Consider the following 11507-nt stretch of genomic DNA (forward strand, 5'->3'; position numbering starts at 1 on the left):
TTTCTTTTAAATTATTAAGAGAACTGCGAACGAAGCCAGTGATCAAAATGGCGAAAACAGTGGACTGTTGGTTTAGTCATGGTTGTTGTTCGAGAACTTTCCGTTCGTATCCTTGCACTGCGGACTGCGGAGTAGACTGGCAGTTCTAGTGTTTATTCACGCGACGTGTCGTGTCATAATAGTATCGCACTGCCGTACAAAGGTCATAACGTCGACGGCCTTGTACTGTCATCCGCAGTGTGGTGGTTTATCTAGCTACGATAAAGTACCCGGTTAGCTGACCATCTTGCTTAGCCATTTAGCCGGGCAAGTAGTGGTGACAAGAAAGGTCTATTCAGGTCTAAGGTCTTCTGTAATAATTCATCCAAATTTGAATCACTTATGTATCTGTAGTGTCGGTGTACAGTGTGCTGATTTTCACTCGCAACTACAGATTTCAATCGAGAAACACAGCATACAACGCTCATTGTCCCTGATGTCGCTGCAATCGCCACCAGTGGGTGTTCGGCCATAGCGACAGCGTGTAGAATGGCCACCTGATAACAGACGACATGGTCGTTACGCGGCTTACGCCCGATTATGAAAAATAATTATTTGAACAAGCAGAAAACGCTGTAGTTCTGGCTGGCTCATCAATGTCCGTAAACACATGGTCTGTCAACGAGGCAATGATTCTACTTCTGACAGCCGGCGTGAGCCGTTTTCATCTAAACATCGGGAGTTTTGATCGGTTAATATGAATTTGTTTGAACTTTTTCTTCCTATTGATTGGTATACAGCATTTGTATTTTTTTCTACCGGTTCCGAAGAATTTACGGTTTTCACTGGCAAAGTGTCAGGTTTCGTAAACATTTAAATCTGGAATAAGAAAAAATGGATAGGAATAAAATTACTTCCAACACTTGGAAAACTTTCTACGTATTACACTGTAAACGAACCTTATCGTATCATTGTCCGGTAATCTCGCTGCAACCGGCAATTTTATTACCGGAAGCCAAAATTCGAGTGCGCACAGGAATTCGCGATGTGTTTGACACCAATATCTTATCATCGCCAGAAGCGAGCGTACAGAGTCATGCAGATAAGCACCGGAAATCCAGCTAACGCATCGCATCGGTAATTTTATTCATTTTACTGGCAGTAATAGCCAACCGCATATAATTGTACAGCTCGTAAGGTTTGTGTGCGCGATCGCGTGATCAGAGCCCGTTCACAGCCGGACAAACAAACAAGCACAGAACAAGCGCTTTCTCATAAAAGATAATAATAGCATCCTCTCTGTTAATTAACCACGGTGAGTTTGCCGGGCTGGAAGAAACCGGCCCGCGATGCTACATAGAAAGGCGGTGACCGGCAGAAATCCGGATCATTCCGCAGCGGCGGTAAAGAGGCCCTAGGCACCACTTTAACAGTGCAGTCTACTTCCACGCGGTGCAGATCACAGGTATCCGCGCCCCACTGAATCCAGGGACCCTCAATGCTGTAGATACGTTTATCCACTGGATCACCGTTTAAGTCACCGCAGACACCGCTGGACAGCTGCAGATTGCTGTCGGCCGCGCTGCAAAAAAATAATAATGATAAGTATAATACATACATATATAATAATATTATAATAATAATTATACAAGTGACAGAGCGATTGAATGTATTTTACCCGTTAGCAAACAGCACGACCTCATCACCGGCCTGCCCCACGGGGCGGGCGACGCAGCGGTCCAGAGTGTAGCCGACATCCTCGGTTTGCAGGGATTCGCCGTCCTTCAGCGCGACGAAACAGTGGAAGGACTCGCGGTCCTCGTTGGATGTGCATGTAAATCTACAATCCACAAGGCACTTAAAAAACCGAGCGTACGGTATACTGTGCCGTAGCACGACACGACTGTCATTCGTCCGGCTCAATTAGCCGCTGTGCCAATGTGCAGCTGTACGTCAGCGCTCACTGGTCAGCAGCGCTTAACATTGCACTTGCTTGACCAGTGAGCGCGAGCGTCGTACATTTACGTTCTCGGATATGCGCTGTACGTACCAGCAGTCAAGCGCCGTACTTGCTTGATTGACCAATGAGCGGTGGCGTACATGTACACCTACCCAGATATGCGCTGACGCAAGCGGCTATTAAACCGATCTATAGTGCAGTTAACTGCACAGTCGACAGACTCGACACCGTTGACATTTTACAGTAGCCGTGTACGTACGTGAACTGTTTTTCCGTGCAGACTTCCAGGTTTTCCTCAGTACCCGGAGGATTACACGGCACCTCCTCCACGGGCGGCTGATTGCAGCACTGGATGTTGATATGCGTGTGACTGATCAGGCTGACTGAGGGGGCTTGACGACGCGGCAGCTTCTGCTCGAGGAATTCAATCAGTTCGATCTTGTTGGTGTACTGTTGGATCTGCGTGCCAAAGGCGCTGGTAACGTCGTGGGTGGCGGTGCCGCAGTTGTTCTTGCTGCCGGCGCTGCTGTACAGGATGGGATACTTGTTACGGTGCGGACTGAGGGCTTTGGAGTCTCCCAGTACGCCGCCGTTCAACGACTTGCAGCACTGGTCCTCGCGGGACGTCGGGTTGTTGCCTGTGGGAGGAGCAATCAAGCTGCTTAATTAACGACTTTAAAATACGTACAGTCATAAATTCATTTACAGCGGTTAAATATTATAACTGCTAATTAAATATACTCATTAGAACTTTTAGTCGGTAATTAATTAAGTCATCAATAACTTGTGTATTAACTATTTATCGTTTATTAATTGTTTATGAATTATTTATTATTTTACAATAAAAATTTATTATGATAAAGTAAAATATGTAGTCATTCACCGGAAAATAATCCAGATAAGTATAACGCATTACAGTATTATCAGAACCTAGAAGAAATTTCAGAAGAAATTCGCTCTAAAAAATCCGGAAACCAGTTCGCTATAAAACGGCCCAGGAAAAAAAACCCCGGGAATAAAATGCGACTAACTAACCCAGCGCGCAGAAGGAGTGATGGGTGAGATGCGCCGGCGAGTCGACGGTGACGATAAAGCGGTCCAGCTCGCAGTACAGCCACACAATCGTACAGCTGCGATCCCCGTGCCACACGGTAACGTTGACACCGGTGGGTTCGGGCCGGACACAGGCCGGATCGTCCAGCGGGCAGGCCGGGTCGGGGTTGAAGCGGCCGACGAGGTCCATGTCCGTGATCTGCGTGGCACGGGCCAGGCCCACCACAGCCATCAGCACAACGAATACCCAGCGCGCCATAATGTTTATACAATATGAAAATGAAATAAGTGACCTTTACGTGTAGCAGCGCTGTAATGGAAATGAATGGCGATGCTAACCGGCCGATGCCAGGTAAATGAGAGGCTTTTAGGGACGGTTGTGTAGGGTAGGTGTATTGTGCTGCTGGCGGTGATAAGGGGATAATCAGGGATTAGTCATTAGGATGTGCGATAAGACGCTGTACATGTTCGGCAGTAACATGTACAGCGTGTTGCTGTTGCTGTTGCTGGACGTGTAATCGGAAGTTGAGTGTGCGGGATGCCGGATATGTGGGTGATTAGATACGGTGATAGAACAATGCACTGCGCTCGTTTTGCAGGCTTGGTGATATCTGTGGAAAATTAAATTAAAATAATTATCCTTCAGTGTTCCGTATCATTTCTAGCGTATTGCTCTGGGATGCTAAATCATTTAAGCAGCTGGTACGCAGTTAAGCAGTTGTTTAGGTACGCACTGGCTGAATGCGGCTGGATGGGTTGCAGCAAAGACCGTGCGTTTTTAGTTACACCTGCTTGTACTGGAGTTAAAATGTGTCGGAAAAATCGGTTCGATTCAACCTTTCCACAGTTTATTGCTGTCTGGATATTAAACTTAATTATTTAAAATGACGCGTTTAACCTTTTTATTGCCTGCTGCAAATGAAAGCACAGTATAGCTGCATGAAAGATATTTTATCAGTATCAATTACCAAATGTTAAAATTATTAAATTTTCTATACGAGCAGGTTGTACCTATGATGTTTTGAATTCAAAATTAATAAGATTAAGCGGAACAACGTAATTAACAGCGGCAACTGGTGCGACAGATACGATGGGCGAAAAAATTAATCGCTTCGTGGGGCGCTTTAAAACTTTTTCTGAACGCCCTCGATAACGGAGATTATTCGGCGCTTGTTTACCAGCCAGTATGTAACCTCAGTCTTCAGTCACGTACTGCGCATTTTACTCCTTACGTTGCGATGAGGAAAATAAGGTAAACATCGCGTAAACAGGACATATTACCAATCAGAGACTTTTCTACTGTATTACCATTTCGAATAATTATATTAACGGGATAATTTTGTGACGATCAAAACCAAACACCACCGCAAGAAAAGGTCATCATTATTTATTGCGGAAACTCAGGAAAGCGTGGCTGTGTATCTTAAGACACTGTGGAATATCAAAAGCGTCATACAGTAATTTCTCTGCCGCGCCGCAATGTGGCCAAAATTGGACTTTTGAGCATACTACATACACGCATTTCCGCTGAGGTTGTTGCTTGCTATGGAGTATGGAAGTAATACAGCACTTTCACTTTATTACCGTGTTATCGTTCTCAATATATGGTCAAATATTCAGCGATAAAGCCGCGACACGAGCAGCCGTTTCCGAACACGACCGTGTCCGTCTATGTATGCGTACGTTAACTGCCAAACTAACAGCAACATATTATCGGTGATTTATCAACGAACAATTGTATCTGGCTTTATTGACGCGTTCCTGCGTATTCGTCATGCATTTGAACTGAGAACATCAATGTCATTCCGGTTAGCGAATAAATTCATTCTACAGATACACTGCGTCTGTGCGATCAATTTAAGTATGAAAGGTCATCGAATACACGGCTGCAACGGCCGATCGGCAGATTACGTGCAGATCCGGGCGCCGTCGCACAGTTCGTACGTGCCGGCCACCGGCTCATGCACGCAGTACAGGGATGTGGAGTCCAACTCCACGTTACTCTGGCCCGGCACGACCACCACGTCGCTGGACCATTCGTAGGCGAGGGTGGACGGCGTCCAGGCCGGCTGGGCGGCCGGAGCGTTGGCCAGGTTGAAGCCGACCACGGTGTCGATCTCCGCGCCCACCGGGGTGATGGCACTGTTTAGTAACAAAAATTGTACACAATTTCCGCTGATAATTATAGCTACACCATATCTACATATATGCACAGCTGCATATCTATATATCTGTACAGCATATACGTATATGCATTGGCTGCATATATGACTGTATATTCTTATATGCAGCAGCTGCATATAATTATATGCTTATATGCATTAACTGTAAATACAGATATATAAGAATACATGTTATGAAAATATATAGAAAATGTACACATTTTTAAAACATGCTTGGATATACTGTATGCATATATAAAGAAACTAGAATATAGTTATATTAAAAATATTTATACTTTCTTATAGAAAACGGTGTACTTACGCGTTATTAAGGATCTTGTCATCGGGCAGTTTACCCAGGGTGATGCTGTTGACGAACCATCCCACTTGGCTGTCGGCAGGGTGCGTGTGCGACGTCTCCGAGACGGTGATTTCGAAGCGCTCATCCTTCTGGATGCCGACAATTCTGCAGTGCGTCGAATAAAAATAAATACCAGTGGCCGTGTATGGAAAATATTATTTATGTATTAGAGAGAATTGGTAAATTTTAGTAAACTCTTGACGATGATTTGTATGTAAATTAATAAACAAACACCTGATACGTAATAATTTAAGTACGTACCGGTAATCGGTCTGTCGGCAGGTATGGGTAGCCTCCGTCTTGACCTTTGGCAGGTAGGACCCCTCGGGCGGTTGGCGGATAGTGGCGCGGCAGCGCAACGTCAGGCGTTTGTGGGTGAGGATCTCGATGTCGGGATTGCCGGTGACGGTGAGGTACTCCTTGACGTCGACGGTGGCCGCCTGCAGACTGTACTGCGTCGGACAGATGACTTCGCTGCCCACGCCGCAGGCACTGCCGCGCGGCACATGCAGCACGCCCCCGGGGTGGGTGGACTGCAGACCCGGCTCGTCGGCACGCTGGACGGACGGCTGGTTGTTGTAGAGGAAGGCGTGCTGCAGTTCCCAGTAGTCGTCGCTGGGATCGGGCAGGTTGGGCAGGACATGACCGCCGCCGTTACCCACGTCCACGGTATTGACCACTGTGAATATGCCGGCAAACCATATGAATTATATACAGCTGTCTACAGTTTAATTCAATTCAAACCAGGCTATTCGCTGCAGATAATTTTACTGCGAACACTGTGACCTTTACATTTTCCCTATCCGCCCTTCTATAAAATTCTACCTTGTATATGCAATTCTTTCAGGGCTTGAAAAAGAAGTGGTGTATGATTAATTTTATCGGTTACTCTCATATCGCTATTCGTTATTTCCAATGTATACACTCTGATTGTACTATACTGAGTGGTTCTCGTTGTTGTGCATATTGAAAAATAAAAAGTATATGTATAGACGGGCATAAATTAAATATACAAATACTGGCATGGTTTACATATTTGTAAATTATAAAAACAAGGATCATAGGTAATTATACTCGTATATATACAAATACTGCCATTATTTCTTTATTTATAATTATAAATAATGAATGATTTTAAACTTACCGGCAGCTTCGGCGGGCCATCCGGTGGCGCGATCAAAGGTGGCCTTTTCGCACTGCTGCGGGATGGCGTTGGGGCGGGGCCTGATGGCCTCCAGCCGGATATGCTGCAGCCGCGCCGGGCTAGACACAGTGACGGTCATCCCGTCGTCGTCGCAGCGCAGATACGCGCAGGACTCCTCGTAGCCCGTGTTGGCCTCGTTGTCCGCGTGCGCATGCGACCAGCACACTTCCGGCTTACTCACGCACTCGGGACAGTCCTCCGCCGCCCGGATGGCGGGCGCCATAACCGCCAGTACGGCACACAACACGATGGCCAACATTATGCCGAAATTCAGTCCAAATGAAATTATATGCAAAGGTCACAGCTCGGCAGTCGACTAAGAAAGGGAAGCGAATGTGAAGTGGTGGGCTGTGCACGTGTGTTATATTAAGCAGTAGCAGGATGTGGGTATATAATCGCTGAACGCTGCTTGATGCGAGCACAAGAACAATCGTATCAGTTTATCTGTAATCGGAGTTGATACGGAATTCAATACCGTACTCGTCCTGCACCCATAAGAAATTCTATGCTGTCGAATATTTCGCCAACTGCTCGACACCAGGAGCAAATTGGAAAAGTATTTCTATTGGCTGCTGCTCTGTTCGGTGAGTCATTATCGGAAATCTTATCGGTTGGGTCGTTTGTATTGTTAACCGAACAGCACAGCACAGATGCGGAAATTTAGGTTCATATAATAATAACATTTCGTTGGCGGATGATTCAACCGGTATCACCTGTCCTAATATAGTTTTGTCCACAGTCGGCTTTTTCGCTACGATAAAAACAGATGCGAATGCTGAAAATTAAAACCTGAAAGGTCATTAATATAAATATTTATATAATAACAATATCCAGCCCGAGATTTTCAAAATCTTTCAAAAAATTCCGTCTAAATTCAAAATTATTAGGTGAATTTTAACTAAAACCGGACAATACTTTGTACAGAATAAAAATATTCATATAAACCACACACCATCAGTGTCTTTTTTTCCTGTGACCACACCCATATAAATCTTATAAATCTCGTTTTCTTTAGTATTCAGTTTGTACTTACATGACGATGCTTATTAAAGACTGTTACACACATCGGTGTTTTTATTTATCGCATTTCGTTGCTGCATAAAGTGTACTGTATATGTACGCAGCTGAATACACTTCGACCAACGCGTAGCCGATAAAAATTTCCCGCATATTCCGTCCTCATTAGCCAACACAGCGGAGGCGTCGTATACATGTTCAGAGGCGAAGATCAACAAAATAATAAACATCAGTTTTGCTGCAGTCTGTGCGATTATTCGTAATATAGTATGAAAGGTCGTCATGCGCGGCCAAATAAATTATGCGCCAATACTTGGTCTTCCGTAATTACGAGCAGAACTGGGCGCCGTCGCACAGTTCGAACGTCCCGGTCGTCGGCTGGTGCACGCAGTACAGGGACGTGGAGGCCAACTGCACTTCATCCTCACCCGGCACCACCACCACGTCGCTGGACCACTGGTAGGCCAGGGTAGACGGCGTCCAGGCCGGCTGGGAGGCTGGCGCGCTGGCCAGGTTGAAGCCGACCACGGTGTCGATGGCCGCCCCCACCGGGGTGATGGCGCTGTACGCAAATACAATTTTTTAGATTTTTTCCTTTTTTTTTGGCAATAACATTTACTTAAAACATAATTTATATATTTTAACTGATTATATAATAATTATACTGTATAGTTCAATAATTATTGTATATATTATTATACATATTATTATTATGCACTATTATACCCGCTATACGTATTTATTATACACTTTAATATCATTATACATTTTTGTTTAAAAAATATTGTATATTTGATTTTGATAATATTTATTATTTCTGTAGTAAGTATGCATACATCCCCAACGTTAGCCACTGGTGTACTGTGTACTTACGCATTATTGAGGATCTGGTCGGTGGGCAGTTTGCCCAGGGTGATGCTGTCGACGAACCATCCCACTTGGCGGTCGGCCGCCTGCGTGTGCCGGTTCTCCGATACCGTGATCTCGAAACGGTCATCATTTTGGCGACCGACAATTCTGCAAGCAGAACCCAAACAACGAAATTACTTATATGTACGGTATACAGTTTTCTGCACGTGTACAATTATGTACAGTACTGAAAATAATTGTACATAATATTATCAGTAAAAAATCTCTTACTTTATTGGAAATTGCGATTGTATTATATCGCCAATCTCAATAAACTTCGGAACCAATCACTTATTAAATAATGTTGTTATGTAGTATTGCTGATTTGTTAAAAACCGAAAGATAATGACTGCAAAATATATTATGATTATTTTAGTATAATATACACGTGCATACATATTATATATGTATATTATCGTGCATAAAAACATATGTACGTATACATATACGTACGTATACGTATATATACAGTGATAAACGTATTTATTTATTTAATTTGTATATAAACCCATAAATCCCTGATTAAATAAAGAAAATATGTAAATTACAACCTTTGTAATGGTATTTACGTACTGGTAAGCGGTCTGTCGGCACGTGTGGGTAGCCTCCGTCTTGACCTTTGGCAGGTAGGAGCCGGCGGGCGGTTGGCGGATGGTGGCGCGGCAGCGCAGCGTCAGCCGCTTGCGGGTGATGATCTCGATGTCGGGGTTGCCGGTGACGGCCAGGTACTCCTTGACGTCGACGGTGGCCGCCTGGAGATTGTACTGCGTCGGACACACCACGGAGCCGTCCGCGCCACAGACGCTCCCGCGGGGCACCGTCAGCACGCCCCCGGGTACGAGTGACTGCAGACCCGGTTCGTCGGCACGCGGGCCGGGGCGAGCGTTGTACTGGGAAAGTTGTTGGTTCATATAATCGATGCTGGGATCGTCAACGGGGTCCAACACTAGACCGCCCACAACCGCCAAATCGATGGTGTTGGCGGCTGTAGATGCGGGCACATAAGAGCATCAATCTTACGTACGATACACCGGTACTATATCAAGCAATATGAGCTCCTGAATTTATATAGTATACGTAGACATATACACACATATTTATAAAATTAATATACGCATAAACTCGTACATACACATACATATCTATATATATATATATATATATATATACAAGTACACACATACACACACATATACACACACATACACATGTGTGTGTGTATATGTGTATGATACACACATATATACATGTATGATATTGTATTTCTATCTGTATATGCACACCTAAGTACAATATATCTATGTAGGCTAAATAAATACGTATGTGAATATAAAAATACGTATATTTATTTATATATATGTTTTGTGAACGGTACGTGTACATGTCGTACATACGTAGGAAAATATCTTGGAAATACTGCAATGCATTGAAGAATTCGCCTACCTTCCACTTCCACGGGCCAGCCGGTGAGACGCTGGAAGGTAGCCTTCTCGCAGTGCTGCGTCTGGCCGTTGGGCAAGGGTCTGACGGCCTCCAGCCGGATATGCTGCAGCCGTGCCGGGCTTCTGACGGTGACAACCATGCGGTCGTCGTCGCAGCGCAGATACGCGCAGGACTCCTCGTAACCGGTGTTGGCCTCCTCCGCCGCGTGGGCATGCGACCAGCACACTTCCGGCTTGCTCACGCACTCGGGACAGTCCGCCGCCGCCCGGATGGCGGGCGCCCACACCGCCAGCACGGCGCACAATACGATGGCCAACATCTTGGTTAAATAAAACTTAATTATATGTAAAGGTCACGGTTCGGCAGTCGACCAGGAAAGGTATTCCAATGTGACAAATGGTTGGGCCGGTGCATGCGTATTTCAATTAATTACGCACTAGCGTGTAGGTGTTAATCACTGAACGCCGTTGGCGCATTGTTGCACCAGAACAATCCTATCGGTTCGGTTTATCGCTGTGGATAACGAATTTGCACGCCGCATTGTTCTTGAAATTTGATGCCGCATCTGAATGGAATAGAGTAATTAAATAACCCAGTAAAGATATTCAGTACTTGAATCAACTTACCTCCACGGTAATTTTCAGTTTTTCGCAACAAAAACTGGAAATATGCGAAACAAGTAAAAGTTATTCAGTAAATACTCATCATGATTTTTTAATAATTTTTATATGTCTTGTTAGCAAAAAAATAAATTACAAGAGAACATGTCTTATTTTAGCAGCCAAAAATAAAATTATATTACAGTATTTAGAATGAAATACATATATGATATATCCTATTTTATTGGCAAAAAAATTCGTTCACCGATTCGCAGTCAGCAAATTAAATGTTCCATATACGAGCGCAATTACGCCTTATTTGAAATTTATCTACGATTTCAAAAAAGCTCTTAATTAAAAAAAAACATCTATACTGAATAAAATTTTATTTACTGTACAACCCTTATGATTTTGGGTTTGCACGTGATCATCTCGCGGCCATGCACACTTGATGGGTCAGCCACTTCACTACGATTTCTTCAGCAAATACTGTTCCAGTAGTTTTCTTATCGTGGCATTCAAAATTTAACCAAGACGGACAGCACACTTCCTCACAAATCCACAGTTGACAAATGGCAAACTAACATTCTCTGCACAACGTATGGTAGGTTATCTGCAGTTTTTTTTGCGATAAAAATACCAATCAAAATAAAAATAACTATACAAAAACAATTATCAATCCAAAAATAACTATTACCATTTTTTAACATTTCATATGGTTGTAAGAGCCTCGGATGTTTTTGATGCCTATAAGGCCCTGTATTACCCACTACGCTACAATTTTTCTGACAAACTTAGTACATGATAGTACCGTATGTTC

General features: G+C 44.1%; 3 protein-coding genes across 3 annotated transcripts; all 3 read right to left on the reverse strand.

Moving 5' to 3' along the window:
- Positions 1-1105: 1105 nt before the first annotated feature.
- On the reverse strand, positions 1106-3355 carry LOC129582989 (uncharacterized). Its single transcript, XM_055474632.1, has 4 exons — positions 2975-3355; positions 2199-2577; positions 1658-1819; positions 1106-1561 (listed from the first exon to the last, which is right to left on the reverse strand). Exons 1-4 carry the CDS (start codon positions 3249-3251, stop codon positions 1282-1284), a joined length of 1098 nt encoding a protein of 365 aa, XP_055330607.1. The 5' UTR covers positions 3252-3355; the 3' UTR covers positions 1106-1281.
- A 1369-nt stretch (positions 3356-4724) lies between these two features.
- Positions 4725-7088, reverse strand: LOC129582988 (uncharacterized). Its single transcript, XM_055474631.1, has 4 exons — positions 6660-7088; positions 5777-6194; positions 5477-5620; positions 4725-5134 (listed from the first exon to the last, which is right to left on the reverse strand). Exons 1-4 carry the CDS (start codon positions 6976-6978, stop codon positions 4900-4902), a joined length of 1116 nt encoding a protein of 371 aa, XP_055330606.1. The 5' UTR covers positions 6979-7088; the 3' UTR covers positions 4725-4899.
- A 687-nt stretch (positions 7089-7775) lies between these two features.
- On the reverse strand, positions 7776-10496 carry LOC129583013 (uncharacterized). The gene is made up of 4 exons (XM_055474684.1): positions 10089-10496; positions 9219-9630; positions 8610-8753; positions 7776-8298 (listed from the first exon to the last, which is right to left on the reverse strand). Exons 1-4 carry the CDS (start codon positions 10405-10407, stop codon positions 8064-8066), a joined length of 1110 nt encoding a protein of 369 aa, XP_055330659.1. The 5' UTR covers positions 10408-10496; the 3' UTR covers positions 7776-8063.
- Between the last annotated feature and the right edge of the window lie 1011 nt (positions 10497-11507).

Source organism: Paramacrobiotus metropolitanus, unplaced genomic scaffold (genome assembly GCF_019649055.1).
Source record: "Paramacrobiotus metropolitanus isolate TYO unplaced genomic scaffold, Prichtersi_v1.0 Parri_scaffold0000009, whole genome shotgun sequence".
Lineage (NCBI taxonomy): Eukaryota > Metazoa > Tardigrada > Eutardigrada > Parachela > Macrobiotidae > Paramacrobiotus > Paramacrobiotus metropolitanus.